At 52.8% G+C, this 25984-nt stretch overlaps 1 protein-coding gene and 2 long non-coding RNA genes across 10 annotated transcripts in view; 1 reads left to right on the top strand and 2 right to left on the bottom strand.

Annotated features, from left to right (window-relative positions):
* The window catches only part of KIAA0319L (KIAA0319 like), a 93865-nt gene extending 74355 nt beyond the window's left edge, over positions 1-19510 (top strand). The window contains exons 12-21 of the mRNA XM_038557933.1: positions 226-358; positions 2350-2498; positions 3878-4029; positions 4371-4509; positions 6188-6347; positions 10052-10194; positions 10929-11051; positions 11501-11591; positions 13401-13492; positions 16418-19510. Of these exons, the coding sequence (XP_038413861.1) occupies positions 226-358; positions 2350-2498; positions 3878-4029; positions 4371-4509; positions 6188-6347; positions 10052-10194; positions 10929-11051; positions 11501-11591; positions 13401-13492; positions 16418-16605 (1370 nt within the window). The 3' untranslated portion in view covers positions 16606-19510. The remainder of the gene's footprint in view (positions 1-225; positions 359-2349; positions 2499-3877; positions 4030-4370; positions 4510-6187; positions 6348-10051; positions 10195-10928; positions 11052-11500; positions 11592-13400; positions 13493-16417) is intronic.
* Positions 5040-16698, bottom strand: LOC119869363. 7 transcript variants are annotated; one of them, XR_005370176.1, is made up of 7 exons: positions 15094-16698; positions 14331-14781; positions 13857-14121; positions 13109-13245; positions 11481-11582; positions 10274-10352; positions 9151-10175 (listed from the first exon to the last, which is right to left on the bottom strand). It is a non-coding gene; the product is annotated as an uncharacterized LOC119869363 (long non-coding RNA). The 7 variants fall into 7 exon arrangements; XR_005370179.1 differs by having other exon boundaries at positions 14331-14514; positions 14606-16695; XR_005370178.1 differs by having other exon boundaries at positions 14331-14489; positions 14606-16694.
* Positions 19511-19580: 70 nt separating the features above from the next.
* Positions 19581-25984, bottom strand: part of LOC119869364 — a 10870-nt gene continuing 4466 nt past the window's right edge. For both annotated transcript variants that reach the window (XR_005370182.1, XR_005370183.1), the window contains exons 3-4: positions 20399-20479; positions 19581-20173 (exon numbers count right to left, since the gene is read on the bottom strand). This is a non-coding gene — a long non-coding RNA (uncharacterized LOC119869364). The remainder of the gene's footprint in view (positions 20174-20398; positions 20480-25984) is intronic.

Genomic DNA, 25984 nt, shown 5'->3' on the forward strand with positions numbered 1-25984 from the left:
ATCTCAAACTGACGTGGCATCTCACCTCCATCGTATTCTGCAGTGGTCTAATGAGAGGCTTTCACTCTGAAGTTCTTCATCGTGAGCTCCCTGATCCACAGTATCTGATAGTTCTGTGGGCAGAGAGGCAGTGTTCTCATGTCTTCCAGAACATATGTCCCGGTTAGTTCCTCTCCTTTCCCAGCTCAACTGCCTGCTTTTGATCTCTGTGTCTCTGTCTTCTAGAAAACAACAAGCCTCCACAGGCAGATGCAGGCCCTGATAAAGAGCTGACCCTTCCTGTGGACAGCACCACGCTGGATGGCAGCAAAAGCTCTGATGATCAGAAAATTATCTCCTATCTCTGGGAGAAAACACAGTGAGTGTTGACGCAAAAGCCTTATTAATACAACCCCAGACCTTTGAAAGCAAGGTGGCACTGGCTCTTACGGGCTTATCCCAGGAGGGGTGACAGAGAAAGAAACGGTAACAATCCTAAACTTCAATTCTAAGGAACTGACATAAAATAATTGTAAGAAAAAAGGAATGCTTGTCATCAGCTAGTCTCCAGTTAGTACTCTGTGGTCCCGGTGCTCTCACAGGTATGATCCATCTGCCGAAACGCATAGTTTAATTACACTTGAGACGCAGAATGGAAGGGGTAATGGAGCAGAAAAATACTGGTGCTCCAGATTACCTGGGTGAGGCTGGGAGTGGGAAGGGCATAGCACTGGTACCGGGAATCGAAGGGTCATCTGCACAATGAGAGCATTTTTCTGTCATTGTTTCCTTAAAGACACCGTTTACCAGTTACGGTAGTGAGAAGCCGAAGGCACTCACCAAAATAATACTAATTAAACTGGAATTATCTAATCGAACCATTTCTGGTTCTCACAGTTTGTTTCAGCTCCTCTAAACCGTAACAAATAGAGCTCAGGTTGTGTGCAGGATCCCACAGGAAGCAAAAGAATTCCAAGGGAGAGTTAAAAGCATTCTTGGTTTCCAAAGGGACCAACCATAGGACAGCCTGAGCTTTTTGTTTTGTTTTCATTTTTGACTAGGGCATTAGAAATGGGTGGGAAGGGGCTATAATTCCACTATAGGAACCACGTGATTCATGATTGGTGAGTTGGATTCTAGAAATTATTTTCCTTGGCTCTTGTCTCTGGTGGAGAACTGAGTCTTCCTCAGCCCGGTGTTTGAATCATGACTCTTTGCTGAAGACACAGGAGATAAGCCGTCAGCTGAGTTTTACCAGTGCCTACAGCAGAAAGAGTTTTACCAGTGCCTCTTTGCTTGGTGTAACTTCTTGGGGGAGAATTTGTTTCAGGAGGGATGACTAGGGCCAGAGGTTACATGTTTAAACAGCAAAACAGAGCAAAACTGGGAAGATTGCAGATTTCTCTGGTTATCCTGTAATTTTTTTAAAGGTTTTATTTATTTATTTGAGAGAGAGAGACAGACAGACAGCGTGCAAGCAAGGGGAGGAGCACAGAGGGAGAGGGAGAAGCAGACTGCGCCCTGAGCAGGGAGCCCGATGAGGGACTCGATCCCAGAGAACCTGGGATCATGACCTGAGCCAAAGGCAGACGCTCAACTGACTGAGCCACCCAGGCACCTCTGGTCATCCTGTAATTTCAGGAAAGCTCTGGGGTGTTCACCCTGAACAGAAGGGCTCTGTGGTATGTGCAGAGCTGTGCCTGGATGTTGGCACAGAGCTCACTCCCCGGCCGCAGGCCCCTGCGTGAGGCCACAGAGGAGGAGGAGGGTTGCCAGGTGTGCGGGGTCCTGTGTGACCCCTGTCCAGGAGCTGCAGGGAGCTTGGCTTTAGAGCTGCTAAGAAGAGGATGGTTTTGCTGACAGTTCCTCTGCAGCCTTGGCCCATTTCCTTTCCTTGACTTTTCAGTAGGAGGGAGTTTGGCATGTGATTAAGAAACGCATCTTGCTTCTTTGCTGGCAAGAGCTGAACCAACTACTGGGCCAGAAATGCTTTTCAGAAACATCACTCTGAAACCCTTCTTTTGATCGGAGACCTACTCAGAGCACTTTCTTCCTTTTACGAACTGGAACAGCAAAGAGTTTGAACGTTCTAGAAAGTCATAGGATAAAGCTAGACATGTTTGAAAGCTCGTGAATGGAATTTTCTGATCAGCGGGGTAGCCTATATTTTGGGGCCAAACGACACTTTCCAAATGGAATATTTTTTTTTTTTTTTTTTTCAAATGGAATATTTTTAAATGTGCCCTCTCAAGGTCTGGGAAACAGTAGTTCGTGTCTCAGCTGAGGCCGTAAATGTCTGCTCCTGCTGAGTCAGGGACGGAGAGCCGCAGACAGGTAGCGCTCCATCCTCTGGCTTCTGTCTTTGTCCAGGGGACCTGATGGCGTGCAGCTCGAGAATGCGAACAGCAGTGTCGCCACGGTGACAGGGCTCCAAGTAGGAACCTACGTGTTCACCTTGACGGTCAAAGATGAGAGGAACCTGCAAAGCCAGAGTTCTGTGAATGTCATTGTCAAAGAAGGTACCTCCCTGCTTTGGGTTGGCACAGGCTCTGGGGCATATACCTGAGGAATCGGGCAGCTCTTTTTGGCTGCAGCGATTGATCAGAGACTGGGGGGGGGGGGGGGGGGGGGGGGGGGGGCAGCTGCTACGTGCTTTTCTGAAACAACCTTTAATCGGGATGACTGCAAGGTGAATTTTAACTTCTTGTCTGTCTGTCCCCCTCCCACCTTCCTTCTCAGTTGAATAGGGAAAGAATTTGGTTTTTTCCTTTGCATCTTTATGTTGTCTCTGCTGCTAAGCCTTGGGGTTTCTGTGGCTCTCCCGCTGGTGCAGTGACACCTGCCGTCAGGCCTTAGAATGACTGTCCTGTGCCATAGCTTCCTGTGCTCTTTGGGGAGCCTGCTGCTGCCAGCGTGAGGCTGGAGTTGATGGGCTTGCTACGGTGTGCAGGCTGCAGGCTTGGGCAGGCCGTGGCCTGCGGAGAGGCTGTGAGCTGATGGGAGGTGCGCAGGTGACCTCCGGCTAAGGTATCCCGTGCTCAGTGGATGGAGGTTGCACACCTGAGTAAACAAAGCTGCAGGTGGAGCCCAGAAGAGATCTCCTATTTCCTTTTTCTCTATTAAAGTATTAAGGAAGGAATAAAAGATGTTGAGAAAATAACATTCTGGGCCCTATTTTGGCTTTTGTTTTGTTTTGTTTTTTAAAGGTTTTATTTATTTATTCATGAAAGACAGAGAGAGAGAGGGGCAGAGACACAGGCAGAGGGAGAAGCAGGCTCCATGCAGGGAGCCCCATGTGGGACTCGATCCTGGGTCTCCAGGATCACGCCCTGGGCCAAAGGCAGATGCTCAGCCACTGAGCCACGCAGGCATCCCTTGGGCCTTATTTTGAATAGAATTTGTGGTATCAGCTGCCTGAAACCTAAAGTCTAATAAGGCTTTAGTCCAGTTGGGGTCTCTGTCTCCAGTCACGTGCTTCCCAGGCAGAGACGTGGAATGCTTCCGGGGAGGCTGCTAGGAGGACCCAGGAGAAGCTGCTGCCGCTGCTGGATGGTGTCGGAGGAGCATTTCTCTGGGTGGGACTGGCACCTGAGGACCTATGGCCCTGGTGGTTTCCCGTCTGCACTGCTAGTGTTGGGCTCCCCAGTCCGGGCCGGGTTGTGTTTAGCATGGACAGGGTGGAACCAAGGCTGGTCTTCACTGGGTCCTAACTCCTAATTAAAAGTTGGCTTATTGTTTTTTTTTAAAAAAAAAAAAAAAGCCACTAGGCTTTTCAGTGCTGGCGTGGCGAGGCGCCTAAACAGTCCTGTGTTTAGGATGCTTTTGATGTTCATCTCCCCATAAGCATCATGAGGAAGCATTCTTTCTTTTCTGTTATTTCACTGATGTCTCTTTTTAGAAATGAACAAACCACCTATAGCCAAGATAACTGGGAACGTGGTGATTACCTTGCCCACGGACACAGCAGAGCTGGACGGCTCCAAGTCCTCAGATGACAAGGGAATAGTCAGCTACCTCTGGACCCGAGACGAGGGCAGCCCAGCAGCAGGGGTAAGTGCAGGACCTGGGGAGCTGCACAGGGTCGGGATGATGAGACGGCGAGAGGAGGCCGAGCCAAACATTCCGGGATCCGTTTTAACCAAAGGGTCTCTTGTGTCAAACCTGGATTGCCCTCTGAACCCCGGGGAACCCGAATCCAGGGACCCTGCCTAGGGTCGCTCTGCAAGCTAGCGTGGCACAGAATGTGCTCTTCTGCCCTAATCTTGGAGCTGTGGGCTGCAGAGCTGTCACAAAGCAGTTCCCCCGAGGGGGCTTAGTTATAGCAGAAGCAGCACCTGAGCCCATAAAAGAAGTGTGGTTTTGCAACGTCGCCATGTCGTTCAACCCCACAGGAGGTGCTAAATCACTCTGACCACCACCCGATCCTCTTTCTTTCCAACCTGGTTGAGGGCACCTACACATTTCACCTGCATGTGACTGATGCGAAGGGGGAGAGTGACATGGATCGGACCACTGTGGAGGTGAAGCCTGGTGAGTTCACCTAGCCCTGGGACTGCGTGGGAGTGCTGGCCCAGCCCAACAGGACCTTAGTCCTGGGGCCCCTCTCCAGTGAGGACAGAGACAGGTGGCAAAGCTAGCTTCTAAACACTCTAGAGACCCCAAGCTGAAAAATCCTCAGACAGTCTGTTCCAGCAGTATCCCTCCTCCCCTCGAGGAGTATGGACCCCCCCACTCATCTCAGATGGAGAAACTGAAACTCAGAGAGGGCAGGGCTTGCTCAGCGTCACACAGCAGTTGTGTCAGAGCCAGGCCTTCAGGCCCCTAGTCCAGCGCTCCCTCCTCTACATGCGATGGATGAGAGAGGGCTCTGGGTGCTTTAGGAATCTGAGCACAGGAATAACTGGAGTCATGATGCCTCATCAGCACCCAGCTGTAGAAAACAATTTATTTTTATAAGTTGAGCCTCAGGCTTTATCTGACAACCCAGGGAAGGTAAAGTAACTGCTGTCCTTTACATTTTTCAGATTTGCAGAAGTAAAATTTCTTTCTTAAATAGAACCGTGTTTTTATTTTGCTTTATTTTATTTGGCTAATTTGGTGTTAGGGAAGCAATGAGCGTGGGGTGGGGCAGAGCTTTATAAGTTCCCAGGCCTCTGATGAGAAGGTATTAACTGTAGAGGGGAAGGGATCTTGGCAGGCCTTCCAGTCCTTGTCCTACCTCTATGAAGGACAACAGCCAAGACACTATACAGCTTCTTCTGTGTTTAAAATCAGATCACAGATAGTCTGCTAATTATGCAAATGATACATCAGAACAGGCAAATGGTGCATCCAATTATGGGAATAAGGTATTCTGAATAATCACGTTTAACTTCCAAGTGCAGAGCGGTCTCTAGGACACATATAGAAATGAAGGACAGTGGTCTCCGAGTCCTAGAGTTGTGAGGACACCGTGCAGCTCGCTGTTGCTCTAAGGAAGCCCTCGTTTCTTGACCACTTGGATTTTTTTTGTGCGTTTACTGTCCTCAAACCTGAAGGGCTGGTGCATTTCCATTATCAGTAAGATTGTTCAGGTGGACATTTTCTTCCCCGTTGTTGTAGACAAAGCACAGCAAGTCGCTGAAAATCCTGCATGGGTCAGGATAGGTTGTAGATACCCCTCTCGTCCTGGAGAGCTCGGTGAGCCACCTGGGCAGAAGCTTTTATTATTATTGTTATTGTTAAAGATTTTATTTGAGAGAGAGAGTGCGCGTGCACGCATGAGTGGGGGGAAGGGCAGAGGGAGAGAACCTTTAAGCAGACTCCCCGATGAGTGGGGAGCCCAATTCAGGACTTGAGATCATGACCCCTGAGATCCTGACCTGAGCTGAAACCAAGAGTCAGATGCTTAACCAGCTGAGCCACGCAGGCGCCCCAGGACAGAAGCTTTAGGAGCAGACCTGGAAGTGTCCTCCTTCCCCACCCCCTTCACCAAACCCCCCGTGTCTCTGCTACGGCCTGATCCACAGGCTGGTAGGGAGCTCCTTGCGCCAGCCCCAGATCGCAGCAGCGGCAGTGCACGTCGGGCAGGCCCTGCTCCTCTGAAGGCGGTCGGTTGCACCCCTGAGTGCAGCCACTGCTTTCTCTCCAGGCCAGAACAGACGCACAGTGGCAGCTCTGTGTTAACTCTCCTACTTCCAAAACCGTGACTGATCCACATGCTTTCCAGATCCCAGGAAAAACAACCTGGTGGAGATCATCTTGGATGTCAACGTCAGTCAGCTAACTGAGAGGCTGAAGGGGATGTTCATCCGCCAGATTGGGGTCCTCCTGGGGGTGCTGGATTCCGACATCATTGTGCAAAAGATTCAGCCGTACACGGAGCAGAGGTAGCTGGGCAATGAACGGGGGGAGTAAAGGAGAGACGAGGGGCCCCCTGGGCTTCTTGATTGAGCTGAGAAATAGTGTGGGTAGATGGAGAGAGGTGCGCTCTCTGACCCAGACCTACTCATGGTTTCCATTTCTTTCATGAACTCTTCTCTTCTAGCACAGGTCGCATACTCCGCGCTAGATATTGCAGCAGGGTACCAGGGTGCAAGGGCAGGAGAGGTCCATTATGTTCGAAGGCCCTCGTCTAGTAGGGAAGACACTCAGGATCAACATAGAACATCAGTACAGGAGGAATTTGACAGACTGTGTGGCATCATGGGGACGCAGGGCCAAGGCCAGTTAGTTCTGTCAGAGTTGGGACAGGATGTGGTCCAGAGATGTCTCGCTGAGCAAGCTTAGAAAGACTAGGACGGAACTCACAACTGGGGAATAGCATGAGCCATGGTCCTGTGATACGGAAGTACACTTTCCTCTGGAAGAAGTTGTTTGGCTCAGAGCACTCACTAGGCCCCAGGACATGGCGGGAGAGAAGACTGGCCGTGTAAATGGACAACAGTCAAAAGCAGGCCAAGGAGTTTAGTCTTAATAGTTTGGGAAGCGGAGGACTCGTTAGGTTGTTTTATATGTATGAAGCTTCTGTTTTGTTTCTGTTTTTCTTTAAAGATTTTATTTGGGGGGGGAGCACAAGCAGGAGTGGGGGCGCAGAGGGAGAGGGGGGAGCAAGCTCCCCACTGAGCAAGGAGCCTGATGCGGGCGGGGCTTGATCCCAGGACCCCAGATCATGAACCGAGCCAAAGGCAGACACTTCGCCGACTGAGCTGCCCAGGCGCCCCTTGTTTTGGTTTTGAAGCAAGGAAATTTTGTTTTGTTTTGTTTTGTTTTATTGGGAGACCAGTAGTGTGGAGGCTAAACCAAAATAGGGAGAGACAGAAGGCTGGGGAGCCTAGAACTGTTCTAGTAAAAAGGTAATAAAACCCAAGTTAAGGGAGTGGCAATGGAACGAACAGAGGTAAATCAGAAAGACTTGGCGATCCTTTGGGAATGAAGGTGAATGAGGCACCAAACACAAGGCTTTAGGTTTGGGTGCCTGGACCAGTGGTGGATGCCAGTAAGTGAGGTTGGGGATACAAAGGGAACGGGTTCCAAGGAAAAGGTGATGAGTTGAGTTTTGACTGTTGGATTTAGGGTGTCTCCTGGCATACCTGGGGAGAGGTTTCATCAGACAGTGGCAAGTGTGGGCTAGAACTTGGGGTGGGAGGAAGGGCCACTGCATACAGGTAGGAATCAAAGCCACGAGGACGGATGAGGCACCAGGGTGAGCGTCCAGCGCTCGGAAGAAGCCCAGTGTGACGGAGGCGACAAGGCCAGGAGAGCCAGGAACAGAAAAGCAGGTGGGAGGGGTCTGCTGGAAGCTAAGGGATGGCTGGCAGGTGGGGCTGCCACCCAGGGAGAGTGTGAGGACATAAAACAGGCTTTGGCTTTGTAGTTAGTGGATCATCAGAACCATAGGACGTTGGGGGTAGAGTGCAGATGCACGTCATGGTTGGGGGACAGAGAGGTGGCCATACAGCAGAGCTTGGTGCCGAAAATAAGGTGGGGGATGGAAAGAACCCCCTTTAAAGACAGGAAATGCTTGAGCACCTTTATAGACCGAGGGAAGGGCAGAGGAGGAGTAGAAGGTGGTGGCGGGGGTGGGCCCTGGGTGCCGGCCTGGGCGCCTTGCTGCAGGCGGAGCGGGAGATGGGAGGAAGGGGCAAGACGTGCTGCTGTGGAGGCATCTTAGAGGGAGACGGGGCGGCGCCCGTTCGGGAGCACTGGCACTGGTTCTGGGTTTTGTCTCTGAAACTGGAGGCAAGACCATCTGCTTTGAGGACGTGAGAGTGAGGCAGGCAGCCGATGAAAGTCCAGGCTGGGCAAGGCAGCTCCAGAAGAGGGTGTCGGCTTTGAGCCATCTGGGGCCTCGGCCAAGGTTAGAGACAGGAGATGACGGGGTGGAGCCCCGGAGCTTTCGGGAGTGTGCTGTTCCCGGAGCCTCGCCCCCAGAGGTTAGGGCTCAGTGGGTCTGTGGTGAGGTCTGGCCACCGGAAGTCCCAAAGCTCTCGGTGGGGTTCATGGGTCCGAGCAGGATGATTAGGACTTTGTATTTAAGCTATGCTGGCGGCCTGGGCGTGGGAATGGGGCGAGTGGCTGCTTGGACCGACGCAGCTGCCGGGTCGGGGCAGAAGCCCCGCGGAGTCGTTACTGGGGGCGCTGTGGGAAGTGGCACGGGACGAACCGCTGGCACACGTGCCCGCGCTGTACCTGCGAGAGAAAAGCGTCACCGTGGCGCTGGGTTCCTGGCTCGGGCTGTGGCCTTGTGGAGGAGTTCGGAGGAGGATGGGCTTAGAGGGAGACTGACGACGGGAAGGTGCACGAAGCTGAGCACGGCGCTGCCGGGGAACTGACCTGGACCTCCAGCCCCTCCCCGCGCCTTAGCTCGCGAGCTGGGCCTGCCTCCTGGGAAAACGCTGGTGCCCTCTTATAGGCCTGTTACCGAGCCCCAGACAGGAGGATGCTGCCTGTCCTGCCACAGGGAGAGGGCTCAGATGTGCTTACTTCAAGTTCTTTGGACCCGCTGGGTTGGAGGAGACCGTGGGAGGTCGGGGGGGGGGGGGGGGCGGTGGTGGGCATCGTAGCAAGCGGTTGCAGGACACGTGGTGGTTCAGGAGAGACCAGGGGAAAGGAGGTGGAGATGCGAGGGCCGCTGGCGTGTGGGAATCAAAACTGTCAGCGTGGATTAGGTAACTGGGCGGAATTCATGAGAAATGGGCCACAGACCTTTAATGCAAAGTTTGTTTCTTGATTCTGGGTTTGTGATCCCCCACTGTTGGTCTCACTGTGCAGTGAACTTTTAGTAAGCCTTCTGTGGTGCCACACGGAGGAGGTAACGCTTTGGGATAAACAGGTGAGGCTGCTTATCCTGGAAGCAGCTGATCTAGCGCCTCTAGGTCCCAGCTAGCTCCTCTGCGTGCCAACGGGGCCGTGTCTGGGACACACCTACAGCCCGTGTGACCCACTGACGGCAGAGGTCTGGCAGGGAGGCTGATGTGGAGTCCAGTGGGCTCCCCCAAATGCGGGCCAAGGCATAGAGAACAGACCGTGCCCACGTAAACGTGTGGTCAGACATGGTCTGCCTTGGACAGAAATGGACAGAAAGCAGAGCGAATCTGGACACGGGGCAGCGTAACCTCGCACCAGCCACCCCACTGGGTCAGGTCCTCCTTGTTGCTGTCAGGTGACCTAGACACACACCCGATGGCACCACACCGCTCTTAGCTGTCAGAGGCTGACGGCAGAGATGTGCTTGTAACGAAGTCCCGGTTTCCTGACCTTGGGGTGCTGGTTGGAACGGCCCCTCTCGTGAGCTGGGGCAGCTTAGAGCATTTCTGAGAGCATAGGTTTTGGAGTCGGACCTGTCGGGGCTGGGATTTGGCTCTGCCGTAATTAACTGTGTGACCCTGGGCAAGTTACTTAACCCCCCTGAGCCCGTGCTGTCCTCTGTAGAATGGCGATGACCCTGAGAACACCGTTGTCACTGGCCTGCGGGGAGAGCACGGCCCCGTCCTTAGCACGGGCTCTGGCACAACAGGAGGTGCCTTCAGAGAATGTGGCAACCGCTGCTGGTAGGGCTCCAGCTCATTGTCACTGTCGCATGTCTCTGCAGCACCAAGATGGTATTTTTTGTTCAAAACGAGCCTCCCAACCAGATCTTCAAAGGCCATGAGGTGGCGGCGATGCTCAAGAGTGAGCTGCAGAAGCAAAAAGCCGACTTTCTGATATTCAGAGCCCTGGAAATCAATACCGTCAGTGAGTACCTGGGGGCAGCTGGGATTGGAGCCTCCCCGGCGCGCACAGCTCCCCACGGCCCCGCGTCCTCGGGCTTCACCTCCTGTTCTCGGGAACACAGAGACGAGCACTTGGCTACACTAGCAGGATCACGAGAGAGTCCCGCCCGGTGCAGAGGCCTGGGAGTTGGGGAAGAAAATGACATCTTTATTGTCACTAACCTCTGAGACTGTTCCCTGCCATGAGGAAGGCAGGCAGCCGACTCCACTAGTGGTCACGGAACCTGTGACTTTAAGGCAGTAGAAATCACAGGAAACTTCATAGCACCTACCTGACAAAATGTCATTTTTACTCCTTGTTACTTTAAAATTATGACCCTTGAGCCGCTTCTACATCTGGCTACTTAATGTTTTCATAAAGACGCGTGTATTATTAGCTTAAAACTCTCTATTCTTAAGTCTTTCAAGGACATGTGCAATATAAGTGCTTTCCTTTGGAATGTACCCGGGTATTTTATTTTGGCATTTAGTGGTGGTGCAAAGGAGGGGCCCGGGGGCCTGAAAGACTAAGAATTGGCCACGCAGAGTAGCAGTGAGCCCTCGGTTCAGATGACTCAGATGACGGCGCCCTGCCCAGCCGGCAGGGGGCCTGGGGCCGCGGGGGGCCTGGGGCCTCTGGGGGCCTGGGGTGGGGGACCCGGGGCCGGGGGGGCCTGGGGTGGGGCCGGGGCGCTGACTCCTGCCCGCCGCCTTCAGCGTGCCAGCTGAACTGTTCCGACCACGGCCACTGCGACTCGTTCACCAAGCGCTGTGTCTGCGACCCCTTCTGGATGGAGAATTTCATCAAGGTGCAGCTGAGGGCCGGAGACAGCAACTGTGGTGAGTGCTGCCAGCGGGGCAGAGCGGAGTCGGGCAGGCGGGTGGTGGGGGTCCGCGGCCCGTGAGCGAGGGGGGTGGGGTGGGGGACTCTGTGCCTTCCTCGTGCTTCCCGTCCTCAGCGCTGCGCTGGCTCAGGGCGGGTTTGGCAGCGGCTCGTAGGAACCAGGCTTAGGTCCGAGCTCTGCGCGCGCAGTCCGAGTCAGATCGGCCGCCAGGCGCCCTGTGCTTTCGGAGGCGTCGTGCTGCAGCCTCCACGAGGCCTCTGGGGCTGCCTCTGCAGCCGGCGCCCGCCCGCCCCCCCCCCCCCCCCCCCCCCCCCCGCAGGGCCTCCCCTGCCCAGGGCAGCTCGTCGGGGCGCGGAGCCAGGCCACCTGCCAAGGCTGGGTCGGCCCACGCCGCGCTCCTGGCCGCTCCGCTCGCCACCCTCACCACTTGGTTTCTTTCGGCAGAGTGGAGCGTGTTGTACGTTATCATTGCTTCCTTTGTCATTGTCGTCGCCCTCGGAACCCTGTCCTGGACGGTAATCTGTTGCTGTAAGAGGTAAGACGGATTCTCCTTGGGAAGCCATTAGAGCTTCGGGTCACGGATTCATCTGTTCGGGAGGTACTGGCACCTTCTGCGCAGAGGGCGTGAAGTCTTGGGGTTCCTGGCTCCCTGGCACTGCCCCACGCAGGCGTCGGGAGGCCTTCATCACCGTGGCCCACTCTTGAGGGCTGGGCCGCACTCCCGCAGCCAAGGGCTGTCAGGGCCTTGGTTCCCGACCTGGGAAGCACGGCCATGGCCAGGGTGGGAGCGGGAGGGCCCAGGGGTGCGCTGGGTCACTTCTCTAGGGGCATGTTACCCTGCACACCTGCCTCTGCACTTGACACGTGAATCCTCAGTCCTGCCCTCCTTCCTAGGTAGGGTTCACGCATCTGCACACTTTCACGTAACTGGAGGCTTTAGTCAGTCATGATTGAGTGTTTTGGGGTTTTGTTGTTGGAGCCTTCCCATCTAGTCTTATTATTATTTTATTTTAAGATTTTATTTATTCATGAGAGACACAGACAGAGGGAGAAGCAGGCTCCACGCAGGGAGCCCGACATAGGACTCGATTCCGGGTCCCCAGGGTCATGCCCTGGGCTGAAGGTGGCGCTAAACCGCTGAGCCCCCCCCCCCCCCTCCCCCCCCCGCCGGGGCTGCCACTAGTCTTAATAATGAAAACTACAAAAAAAAGAAAAAAATACGTAATACATTCCCATTAAACATAAGTTTGATTTCTACATGACTGTGTGCCAAGCACCAGGATAACACTTTTTAGGTAAAATATCTTTTTTTAAATGCACCTGTCAACCTTTTCTCATCTCACAGCTAAGGGGAGGAAGGCGCGGGAAAATGGCCTCGCCTGTCCACCGACACAGCTAATAGGTGGCAGAGCAGAGATTTAACCTCACATAAAATGTAGAAAGTGAATTTTTAAAAATTCCCAGCAGTCCGAGAGAGCCACCACCGAGAGCTCTGTTGGTTAACGCTCCCCCCCTCCAAGCAGCGGTTGGTGGTTCCCTCAGAGAACCGAGCATGTCTGACTCCAGTTGCCTCTTTCCCTTGCTGCTCTACGCACGGCTTAGAGGCTTCCAGCCCTGCACGAGGGCATGCGGACGCTAAGCATCCCCAGAGTTTGGCTTACACCTGAGTTTTACCAAAAAAAGTGCTTTTTTAACCTGAAACCTCCCTCACTTAGGGAGGTCAGGAGATGCATATAGAAATGCCTGTGCTGCATTTAAAAACCACAGGAATGACATGACCGGTTCGTCTGGACACCAGCTGCCGAGGACAGAGAAGTTACAGCGGCCGCTGGGATGTCAGCAGATCCCCGAGCCGATCCCCCAGCAGATCCAGGCCCGCGCCGCCGGGTCCTAGCAGAGCAGCAGCCCAGGCCTCCTGCTAGGGAGATAGTGCCCCAGACGGGTGGCCGTCCGCTCCGCTGGCCGCTGAGTAAAGCGGTTTCCCCGCCCCAGCATCTTCCCTCCACGTACCGCCGCTCATGGGGCATGCTGGATGTGCCCGCACTCCGTTACCTTTACGTTCTAATGGATCTCTGCTTCCTTGTCACCGCGGGCAGCTGAGCCCGGGGTACAGTGGCCACGGGTTCCTGCCTTTCCCAGAATTGCCGAGGGGCCGTTGAACAACAGGCACAGCTGCCACCTTCTCCTGGCTGAGAAGCACGGAAGGAAACCGTCCTTCCGTTAGGCAGTGTCCGTGGGGACAAGGGGACAAGGCCTCTGCAGCCTGCGGCCCCCCTGACGGGCTCCCCGCATCCCGGAGCCCCACTTGAAGCCCCTTGAGCAGCGGCGGGGTTGTGTTTTTCAGGCAGAAAGGAAAACCCAAGAGGAAAAGCAAGTACAAGATCCTGGACGCCACGGACCAGGAGAGCCTGGAGCTGAAGCCCACCTGTCGGGCAGGTATGGCCCTCGGGTGCAGGTGGGGCCCCACACTCCTGAGTGCCCTGGAGACCGCTGTCCCTGGTCCCCCAGCAGTCCTGCACGGTCTGTGCCGAAACCCACCGTTGTCCCTAGTCCCCTTGCAGTCCTGCACGGTCCGTGCCGAGACCCACCGTTGTCCCTAGTCCCCCCGCAGTCCTGCGCTGTCCTTGCAGAGACCCACCGCCGTCCCAGGTACCCGTGTCGCTAACAGCTGTTTGTTCTGGAAGGTCGTTTCGTGCTGGGGGCTGAGCTGCCCGTCTCTGGCAGAAGCCAGCTACTGGGTGAGCTCTGAGCGGCCCCCCTTCTCAGTGCCCCTCCACTTTGCTGAGGGACTCCCCCTCACCCCTCTGGGTCTGCTCGTTGGTTCGCTCGGTTCGTCCTGGCTCCCGGCCTTTCCAGCTGCCCCTGGTGCTCAGGCTGGCACCCTGGTCCTTTGGGCCTGGCCAGTCTGTCCTCTGGGCGGACGATGAGGTGGATGGCAGTGTGGGCTGCTGACATCCCTGGAGGCCCCGCGGCCCCGAGACAGGCAGGGGGGCTGCTGGCCAGTGGGCTCCAGAGTGGCCGGCCGTGTAGGGTGGCCGTGTAGGGTGGTGTCCGGTGCCTCCCTGCTGAGAATCAGGCCTCGAGTGGGCAGGACCAGCAGGGCCCCCTCCCGTGGCCTTTTGACAGGACCCCAGGCGGAGCCGTTGCCCAGCACCCTGCCCACAGGCACCCTGCCCACAGGTGCTCCCCGGCAGCGCCCGAGGCCCTGCTCTGCCCACAGAGGCAACGTGGGCTCTGCACCCAGGGGCCGGGCCGGGAGGGCGTGGGGTGGTACCTGGACGTCCTGCAGCCTGTGCCCGGGAAGCGCGAGGCTCCCACCGACGCTGGGAGTGCAGCCCGCAGCCCTCGGGGAGAGCGTGCACGGCCACCCTCCTCGGAGCAGCCGCGGGGGTTCAAGGACTTGGGGCGACCCTGGGTCTGGCCAGCCTGCCGGCTTCGGGAAACAGTGACCTCGTTGGCTTGAAAGGCACGTGGGTGGGTTTCAGGTCTGCTTCCCTGGGGCCGCCCTCCTCGGCAGATGCGGCAGCTCGAATTGCTGTCCTCCCCTACCTGCTCGGGTCACGCTCCCCCCTCTGTCACCACGCTTCCACATCTCTCCCCGCCGGTCAGTGAAGTGGCCGAGGCCGGGCACGCGTGGGACCAACAGACGCTGCCGCGGGGCCACTGCTCCAACTCAGGGCCGTACAGGTGACGGAGGGGCCCTGGGCCCGGGCGGCCGACGGGACCTAGCGCACCGGCGGGAGGCAGCAGTCAGCCCTCGAGGCAGAGGAGGAGGCCCTGGAGGCGGGGCTGCTGGAAGGCGGGAGGGACCCCAGGACGCAAGGAAGGTGGCCTCTGGGGCGGGGCCGGTGCAGCCGGGGTGGGGGTGGGGGTAGCGGCCCCTGCTGCGGCCCCTCCCGCAGGAAGACAGCGCAGCCACAGGCGCTCCTCAAGGAGGAAGGGGGTGCGTGACCCGCCCTTCACCTCCCTCCCGCCCCCCAGCGCGTGCGAGGGAGTCGGCAGGCAGGAGCAGGTGCCAAGGAGCTTCTGGCAGGAACCTGCGCGGGGAAGACGGCGCCACCCGGCGTGTTGGCCAGGCCCCGGGGGAGGGCCCGGCAGGCTCGGGGGAGACAGCGCTTGGGGGCGAGGCTGGAAGGCTGAGGAGGACCAGGTGACAATCTGAAAGCGGCCGAAGGAGTTCAGGATGCTGGCGGTGACAAGGGCCCCCTCGAAAGTGCTGGCTTCGGGAAACAGTGACCTCGTTCGCTTGAAAGGTGGAGGTGATGCGTGGGGGCCAGTGGGGGCCCGCGGGGAGGATCGCCCTGGTCCTGCCGGTGGCCGGGAGAGGCGCCCGCTGACCTCCGACCCGGGGCACGGAGTGGTCCCCTGGCAGGACCAAGGGAGCTGGCCGGGACGGCCCGGCTACGACGATGCTCTCCGCAGAATGGGGGTTCCCGTCCCTTCCAGGGAGAACGTCGGGGGGCGAGAGACGAGCCCGGGAAGCTCGCGCTGTAGGGGATGCGGGAGGCGGCGGGGCCCCGACCCCACGCCACGGGTCCTCCTGCGAGCAGAGCTGCGGGGGAGAAGCCGCGGGTGCGCCGGGTCACCCAGGGCCCGCTCCGGGCGCCGTGGAGTCCCTCGCGCCTGGTGTTGAGCGTGTGACCCGGCGGAGGCCCCGCTCCGGTTCTGGACTCAGCGGAGGAGGAGGTGCAGCCCGGACACGGGGCGCGGGGAGCCTGGGGGGGGCGGTGTCCGGGGCGTTTGGCCTGCCCGTTGATCGGCTGAGCGTCCTGCTGCGGCACATTCCGGGAACCCCGAGAAATCCTGGGGCGTCTACACCGGCGTCTGCAACGGAACCTCCGCACCCACCCTCCCGACCTTGGTGGCGACCCGCTGCACCCCCCCCGCCCCCCCCTTCTTGCCTTCACACATGACTAGCCGTCGGGAGGACCGCGTCGCGTCCTTCACTTTGCGGTCGTGCTGGGCAGCGCCCCGGGGGTGCAGTGCGGCCTGCGGAGGGGGCGGCTCGAGAGGGGCCCTGGGAAGGGGGGGCAGCTGCGGGGGCGGAGCAGGGGCTGGGGCCTGCACCTCCCCCTGGCCCCCACGTGGCGGCGGCTCCGCCTGCGGGGCTCGGGCGGGAATTCCGTGGGGGGGGCAAGGTGGAGGGTGTTGGCCCGGGGGTTCGAGCTCCTCCCCTGTCGGTCGCCTGTGTGGGAGTAGGTGAGCTCCGGGAGTAGGTGAGCTCCGGCCCGGCGGGTCGCTCGGAGGAGGTGCGTCCTCGCCCCGGGGGCCTGGGGCGAGCCTCTGCTGTCCGTCCGAGCTCAGCCGGGACCCCTGGGGCGCGCGGCCCGGCCCTGACCGGCCTCTCCTGTCTCCCCGCAGGCGGCAGGCAGAAGGGCCCGACGCCCGGCAGCAGCCTCATGCGCTCCGAGTCCGAGCTGGACAGCGACGACGCCATCTTCACGTGGCCCGACCGCGACAAGGGCCCGCGGCCGCAGGGGCAGAACGGCTCGGTGCCCAACGGGCAGGCCCCGCTCAAGGCCCGGGCCCCCCGCCAGGAGATCCTGTAGCGCGGCTGCCCGAGCGCCATCCAAGCTGTGAACGAGCGAGCGGCTTCCTCTCCGCCCGAACCTGCTGGGAGCGCCCCGCCCGCCCCTCCGCCAGCCCCGCCGGGGCCGGGGACCCGGGGCCGCATCCCCTCCCGCCCGCGGGCACCGCGCAGCCGCCCCCCCCGGGTCCCCCGCATGCCCGGACGGCGTCCTCAGGGCTCGGGCTTACGGGCGGGCGGCGCCCCCAGGACGCGCTTCACACCGCCGCACTCCCCTGTCGGGACAGGATTAAACGAGCTATTTAATTGTACCTGTGCGTGCGGGGCCGCGCCGCTCACCTGAACCGGCCGCTGCGTCGCCGTGACGTCACGGCCGGGGGGCGGGGCTCGGGGGAAGGTGCGGGCTGCGGACACACAGAGGGTTCGGCCTCCCCCACCTCGCACTCCCTACCCCCAGGCCCGGCGCGGACTTGTACCTCTGGGCCCCTGTGCTTCCCGTTAGGATCCCCGGGGAGGCAGGGGCGGCCCTACGCCCACCATCCCTTGGGGTGGGGGTACTGGCGGCTTCTCCAGGTAGAGAAACTGAGGCCCTGCAGAGCCTGCGTGTGGTCCAGCTCGAAGGCCCCCGGGACCGCACCTGGGAGTCGGAGCACTCAGGGACCCCGACTTCGTGCAGCACCTAGGACTGCCCGGGGCGGGGCACCCGGGGGCGGGGGCCGGGATGTGATCACCCACAGGCTTTGCGGGCTCTCTTCGCTTGGGGGGAACGCAGGCCCCATCCCGGGCCCTCCCGACCGCTCCCTTCACCTCCGAGGACCCTTTTGCAGCCTCTGCTGCTCCCACCAAGGGGGCAAAACTCACACCGTCCTCCCCGGCTTCCACGCCCGGGGCACCAGGTCCCTACTCCGAGGCTGGGCGCGCTGCGGGGCTGACAGTCTCCCGGCTTCTCCAGGGACACGGCAGCTGCACGAGGGAAGAGATGGACACGGCCCGGAGTCCCCGGAGCACGACTCGGGAGTAGGACACGGAAGGACTCGAACTGTGAGCAAACACCAGATGGTTCTGGGGCCGACGGAGGGCGGAGACCAAGGCGAGGGAAGGTCCGCAAAAACCGCTGCTGAGCTTTAGAGCTGAAGCGCCACGTTCACGGAGGGCTTGAGGAAGCCGCTGCGACCTGGAACTGGACTTCCTAACATCTACGCCGGAGCTCGGGAGGAGGAAATCCGCATCAGTCGATGAAACAAAACAGGAGCGAAGAGGGGAAAAAACAGCATTAAAACGTGACCCTTTCAGATCGGATATTAAAACCACCGCCACTACTTCCAAACACAAGTTAACAGGTTGGATGTACTCGTTCAACTATTTACAAGTGAGGGACCTAAGAGGTAACATCCCAAGACTGGGGAAAAAGGGCAGTAAGGATCCATTAGGGGCTTTGGTTCCTATTAAGACAACGAAGTGGCATAGGCTCTGGGTCCCTTCCCCAAAAATGGACTTAGAATTACAATATAGCTTAGGAACCACCACCAAACCTACAAGAAATCCGTCCCGGACCTGTAAGAACCCCGAGGAGCCTGGAGTCCCCACAGGCAGGGAGACCGGGCAGCAGCAAGAAGCCCACCCTTGTGGTACTTGTGATCATCAGTCAAGTGACCGGTGTCCACGGGACACTGGGCAGCCCAGGAGTTCTGCTCTTGGGATTAAAATACCCCCACCCCCTCACCCCCCGCAGAGCCCTGCAGCTGGCAGAGGACAAAGGTGAAGGTGCTTCCCGAGCGAGGGTCTGAAGGTATAAATCTCCGAACATGACCCGGCGCCCGCGCTAGCCGGGCTGGCTGGTTGCTGTTGGCAGGGCCTCGCCTTCCCCTTCACTCACTGGGAGCGACGGCTTAGGCCCCCGCCCTGGCCTTTCCTCAATAAACGTTACCAAATAGGAGCTAGTGTGCTGAAGGGACAGGAGCTCGTGGGCCACAGTAACCGGATGCTGCCTGAGGAGGCCAGCCCTCGGCCCTGAAGACGCAAACTAAACATGCACACCAGCCAAGAAACTAAAAATAAAACAAAATAAATATACAAGGAAATATTAGTAATATGAACCAGGAACAAGGACCACATTGAAAATAGTACAAAAGTCGATGAACGAGACACAGGGACACATACAGGTCAAAACTAATTAGCTGGTAATAGGAAGCAGGAAAAGACAGACACACGGCAGGCAGTCCAGGGACAGAGCAGTAGTGTCCACATCTGAATAACTGGGCGTCCTAGAAGAGAAGAAGAAAAGTAGAAAAGGAAATACCTGAAGAAATGAGAAACTGGCCAGAATTAAAGATGAAAAAACTCATGGATGAAAAACGTACAGAAAACATACAAACAGAAACACTAGACTGAAAGACATTTAAGACCATCTAAGAAAAAGCAAAACTTCTGACAGCTCCTAAACAGAGACGGTAGATCAATTACAGAGAGGGATCAGTCGGGCACCAGGTTTCTTAATAGTATTTAGGTGAGAGACAAAGACGTTCCCAAAATGCTGAAGGAAAAGAACTTTGAACTCAAAATTCCTATCAAGACAAATTCATTTAAGTATAAGGATGCAATAAAAAATAGTCTCTGGGGGATCCCCTGGTAGCTCAGCAGTTTAGCACCTGCCCTCGGCCCAGGGCGTGACTCCGGGGTCCCGGGATCTAGTCCCACATCGGGCTCCCTGCATGGGGTCTGCTTCTCCCTCCGCCTGTGTCTCTCTGTGTCTCTCATGAATAAATAAATCTTGAAACAAAAAAAAAACTCTCGGGGCACTGGGCTGGCTCAGTTGGTGGAGCAGGCAACTCTTGCTCTTGGCGTTGTCAGTTCAAGCCCCACACTGGGGGTAGAATTTACTTAAAAAATATTCTTGGGGCGCTTGGGTGGCTTAGTTAAGCGCCTGCCTTTGGCTCAAGTCATGATCCCAGGGTCCTCGGATTGAGCCCCACGCCCGGCTCCCTGCTCTGCTGGGAAGCCTGTTTCTCTCTCTCTGCCTGCAGCTCCCCCTGCTTGGGCTCTCTGTGTGAAATAAATAAAATCTTTTTTAAAAATTTAAAAAATAATATTTTGGAAGCAGTCAAATATGAAAAATGAATTTAGACGTGAGATATAGGAAGCAAAGGTGAGCAAATACTTTGGCAAAATGTGTAATTCCAAACAGCTAGGGCCAATGGAATACAAAATGAAGTATATCAACAATCCAAAACCAAAATTCCAAAGAATATCAGCATGGTAGAGTCGGGAAGACCAAAGGAACATAAAAGACTCTAATTTGTCTCCTCCCACAGACACAAAACACATCAACATAAGTAACCCAGAAAGTGATCCAAAGCCTAGGAAACAAACTGCACGACTAAAGGCAGGGAAAGGGCCACACGGAGGTGGCGGCAGCCGGTGGGCAACAGTCTCCGGCCAGGGGAAGGTGATCTCTTAACACTTGCCTGTGAAAGTGACAGGGGCCAAATTTTGTTAGGTTCTCACAACCAGAGGATTTAACGCCTAGGGGTTTAGCACTCCGGTGGCTCAGCGCTGGGAGAGCCCAGAGGGCCTTAGGAAGCATCCGGGCCCTAGAGAGACAGCACAGCCAGTGCAAATATGGCAGCAAGTGGCAGTTTGAAGAACCCTAAAGGGTGAGGGATTTGCTCATCTTAGAGCACGGCCTGGAAGGACAGGGATGGGAGGAAGATGCCTCCAGGAACAAAGGAGCTGGGAGGTACCACTGCATCCTACCCGCCCCCGCCCCCCCCCCCCCCCCCCACTTCTGCAGGTCTGCCCTCCCCATTCACATTTACCTTAGGCCTGGTGCTGCAGGCCCCACCTCAGAAGACCAGTGCAATCCCTGCCAACACATCTCTTGACTCTTTCCGGGATCCCTGGAGGCAGCAGGGGGGTGGGGAGGGGGGCATCAGCTCTCCCTTTCCAAGCAGACCACCACATACATTGTTAAAATGTGCCCCACCCTGCTGGGCATCAAACGCTGCCCACAATGGTCAGAGAGAACCTCTGCACACAGCTGGACTGAAGGAAAAAGAGGCCAAGACTCCACAGCAGAGCACACACAACACACATAGGAGATCCTCCCTGAAGTGCCAGCCCCTGGGGGACAGAGGAGACGGCACTGCAGGGCACTACAAGACCTCCTCTTCATAAGGCTATTATTGGTAAAAGAGAAGTGGCTCACTTCCCTAACACACAGAAACAGACAAAGTTAGACAATATGAGAAGACAGAAAAAGATGTCCCAAATGAAAGAACAGGACTGAACCACAGCAAGAGACCAAAGCCAAACAGATATAATATGCCTGATAGAGAATTTACAGTGATGATCATTAAGCTACCCACTGAACCTAAGAGTGGATGACAATAATGAGAACCAACCTGAAGCCAAGAACATATTAAATGAAATAAGAATACACTAGAGGGAATACATATCAGGCTAGACTGGAGCAAGGGAACAAGTTATAACCTGGAAGACCGAGTAATGTGAAAATAACCAAGGTGAGCAAAGGAAAAAAAATTATGCACTTGAGAGTAGTCTAAAGGAACTCAGTGATATCAAGTGTAATGATATCTGCATTGTAAGAATCTCAGAAGACAACAGAGAAAAGGGGGTAGGAAATTTATTTGAAGAAACAATGACTAGAAACTTCCCTAATCTGCAGAAGCAAATAGATATCTAAATCCAGGAGACACAGCGATCCCCCCAAAACTTAAACCCAAGGAGGTCTACACAAGAAACATAGTAATTAAAATGGGAGGAAATAGTGCTAAAGAAAAAAAATTTAAAGCAGCAAGAGAAAAGATAGTTACATACAAGGGAAACTTCAGAAGGCTATCAGATTTTTCAGCAGAAACTTTGTGGGACACAAGGGAGTGGTATGATATATTCAAAGTGCTGAAAGTTGGGAAAAATCTGCAGCCAACAGTACTCTTATCCAGTAGGGTTATCATTCAAAATGGAGAGAGTTTCTCTGACAAACACTAAAGGAGTTCATGAACACTAAATGAGCCCTTCGAAAAACATTAAAGGGGACTGAGTGGAAAGACCCTAAGTGAGAGTATAAAAAGCAAAAAACAAACAAAAACCCACAAAAAGCAGTAAAAAATAAGTATTTCTGTAAAAATACTTTTATCAAGGGATTCATAAAATAAAAGGATTTAAATGACAACACATACCTAAAACAGGGAAGAGTGGAGTAAAGAATAGGTTCAAATCTAAGCAACCATGAACTTAACATAGACGCTGTATGTAGAAGATGTTACATACAAACCTAATGGTAACCAGAAGTGAAAAATAGATATGCAAAGAATCAAGGGAAAGAAATCAAGTATATCACTAAAGAAAGCCAACAAACCATGACAAGAGAAGAAAGGATCAGAGAAAACCTATAGAAACAACTACAAAACACGTAACAAGATGGTGATAAATAGTACCTATCAATAATTACTGTGACTACATGGACTAAATGCTTCAATCAAAAGACAGTAACAAGAGTGGATCAAAAAAACAAGACCCACATATATGCTGCCTACAAGAGACTCATTTCAGACCTAAAGACATCTACAGGTTGAAAATAAGGAGATAGGAGAAACATTTATTATGTAAATGGACATCAAAAGAAAGCTGGAACAGCAATACTTGTATTAGACAAAACAGACTTTAAAACAAAGGTGGTAACAAGAGACTTAGGACACTATATAATAATAAAGGGGACAACCTAACAAGAGGATATAATAATTGTAAATATTAATACACCCAACATGGGAGCGCCCAAATACATAAAACAAACATAAAGGAAATAATTGATAATAATACAATAATAGTAGGGGATTTTAATACCTCTCTTAAGTCAATGGGACATGTCATCCAAATAGAAAAGCAATAAGGAAATAGTGGCTTTGAATGACATACGGGACCAGATGGACTTATAGAACCATTCAGAACATTCCACCCTAAAAGAGCAGAATACATATTTTTCTGATGTGTACACAGAATATTCTGTAGAATAAATCATGCATTAGGCCACAAGTCTCAACGAATTAAAAAAATCAAAGTCACACTGTGAACCTTTTCTGAACACAATGCTATTAAACTGGAATCAACTATAAGAAAAGTAAAAAATCCAGAAATACCACAAATACACAGAGGTTAAATAACATGTGACTAAAGAGTGAATAGGTCAACCAAAAAGACAAAGAAAAAATAAAAAATTACATGGAAACAAATGAAAATGAAAACAAGATGGTCCAAAATCTCTGGGATGCAGCAAAAGTGGTTCTAAGAGGGAAACTTAAAGCATTACAGGCCTACTTCAAGAAGCAAAAGAATCTCAAATGAACAACCTAACCTTACACCCAAAGGAGTCAGATAAGGAACAAAATCCAAACACAGCAAAAGGAAGGAAATAAGATCAGAACAGAAATGATATAGAAACTAAAAAACCCCAACAGAACAGATCAATGAAACCAGGAGATGGTTCCTTATAAAGATAAACAAAATTGATAAACCTCTAGCCAGACTCCAAACAGGGAGGGTGAGGGCCATATAAAATAATTAATCAAAGAGGAGAAATAACCACTATACCACAGAAATACACACTGTAACAGAGTATTATGAAAACTATATGCCAACAAATAGGACAACTCTTATAAGACATGGGTAAATTCCTGGAAACATATAACCTACCAAATTAAACCAGGAGAAACAAAATTTGGATAGACCACCAATTACCAGCAATGAAATTCAATTAATAATCAAAAATCAAAGGTCCAAGATGAGATGGCTTCACAGGCTAACTAACTCTACCAAACATTTAAAGAAGAGTTAATACCTATTCTTCTCAAAGTATTAAAAAAAAAAAAAAAAAGAAGAAGAAGAAGAGGAAGGAAAACTGCCAAATTCATTTGATGAGGCATCACCCTGATACTAAAACCAGATGAGGACACTACAAAAAAAGAGAACTACAGCCAGTATCTCTCATGAATATAGATATAAAAATCTGCAACAAAATATTAGCAATCTGAATCCAACAAGAAGTTTAAAAAAACATACACCATGATCAAGTGGGATTTATTCCTGGGATGCAAGAGTTGTTCAGTATTTACAAAGCAATCAACATGACTGTCTTCAATAAGAGAAATGATAAAAACTATATGGTGGTTTCAATGGATAAAGAAAAAGCATTCAACAAAGTACAACATCCATTCAGGATTAAAAAAACCCTCTGCAAAGTAGATCTAGAGGGAACAAACCTCAATAAAATAAGGCTTTATATGAAAAATCCACAGCTAACATTATACTTGATGGTGAAAAACTGAGAGCTTTTCTCCTAAGGTCAAGAACTCTAAGATAAGGATATCCACTCTCACCGCTTTTCTTCAACATAGTACTGGGAGTCCCAGCACAGCCATTAGACAACATAAAAAAATAAAAGGCATCCAGATTGGTAAGGAAGAAGTAAAACTCTATTTGCAGATGACTATATAGAAAACCCTAAAGACTCTACCAAAAAAACTACTAGAACTGACAAATGAATCCAGTAAGGTTGCGGGATACAAAATCCATGTATAGAAATCCCGTTGCTTATCTATACACTAAAAATGAAGCAGCAAAAAGTGAAATTAAGAAAACAATCTGGGATCCCTGGGTGGCACAGCGGTTTAGCGCCTGCCTTTGACCCAGGGCGCGATCCTGGAGACCCGGGATCGAATCCCACATCGGGCTCTCGGTGCATGGAGCCTGCTTCTCCCTCTGCCTATGTCTCTGCCTATGTCTCTGCCTCTCTCTCTCTCTCTCTCTCTCTCTGTGACTATCATAAATAAATAAAAAAAGTAAAAAAAAAAGAAAGAAAAGAAAAGAAAAGAAAAAACAATCTCATCTTCAATTGCACCAAAACCAATATAATATCTAGGAATAAGCTTAACCAAAGTGGTGAAAGACCTGTGCTCTGAAAACTTTCAGACACTGATAAAGAAATTCAAGATGATGCAAAGAAAAGGAAAGACATTTCATGCTCATGGACTGAAAGAATACGTATTGTTAAAATTGCTACATTACGCAAAGCGATCTACAGATTTAATGTGATCCGTATCAAAATACTGATGGCATTTGTTCACAGAGTTAGAACAAACAATCCTAAAATTTGTATGGAGCCACAAAACCTCAAACAGCCAAAGCAATGCTGAAAAAGAAAAACAAAACTGGAGGTATCAGAATTCCAGATTTCAAGTTATATTACAAAGTGGTGGTAATTAAAGCAATGGCAGTGGCATAAAAACAAACATAGGTCAATGGAACGGAATATAAAAACCAGAAATAAACCTGCAATTGTATAGTTAATTTATATTCAACAAAGGAGGAATGAATACAGAGTGGGAAAAAGATAATCTCTTCAACAAATGGTGTTGGGAAAACTGGACAGCAAGCAATATGCAAAAGAATGAAACTGGACCACTGTTTTTCTTCATATACAAAAATGCTCAAAATGTATTAAAGACCTAAATGTGAGATCTGAAACCCTAAAAATCCTTGAACACAGTACAGGCAGTAATTTCTCTGACACTGGCTGTAGCAACATTTTCCTAGCTGTCTTCTAAGGCAAGTGAAATAAAACAAAAATAAACTACTGGGATGACATAAAAAGTTTCTGCACAGCAAAGAAAACAAAATTAAAAGGCAACCGGCTAAGTGGAAAAAGATATTTGTAAATGACACATGCAATAAAGGGTTAGAATCCAAAATATATAAAAAACTGATACAACTCAACACCCCAAGAACAAATAGTCCAGTTAAAAAATGGGCAGAAGACACAAACAGACATTTCTCCAAAGACATCCAGGTGGCCAACAGACACATGAAAATATGTTCATCATCAGGGAAATGCAAATCAAGACTATAATGAGACATCCCCTGTCTGGATGGCTAAAATCAAAAACATAAAAAACAAGAGTTGGTGAGGATGTGGAGAAAGGGGAGCCCTCGTGCACTGTTGGTGGGGACACAAACTGGTGCAGCCACTGTGGGAAACAGTATGGAGGTTCCTCAAAAAGTTAAACACACAACTATCCTACAATCCAGTAATAGCACTATTGGGTATTTACCCCCCCCCCCCCCGCCAAAAAAAAAACAAACCACTAATTCCAAGGGATTACATGAACCCCTATGTTTATTGCAGCATTATTCAAAGTAGCCAAACTATAGAAGTAGCCTAAGTGTCCACAGATAGATGGAGTGTTTATTACTCAGCCATAAAAACAAATGAAATCTTGCCATTTGGAACATGGGTAGAGCTAGAGAGAGTATAATGCTAAGCAAAATAAGAGAAAGACAAATACCATATAATGTCACTTATATGTAGAATTTAAGAAACAAACAACGGG

This window comes from Canis lupus, chromosome 15, assembly GCF_011100685.1.
Source record: "Canis lupus familiaris isolate Mischka breed German Shepherd chromosome 15, alternate assembly UU_Cfam_GSD_1.0, whole genome shotgun sequence".
NCBI lineage: Eukaryota > Metazoa > Chordata > Mammalia > Carnivora > Canidae > Canis > Canis lupus.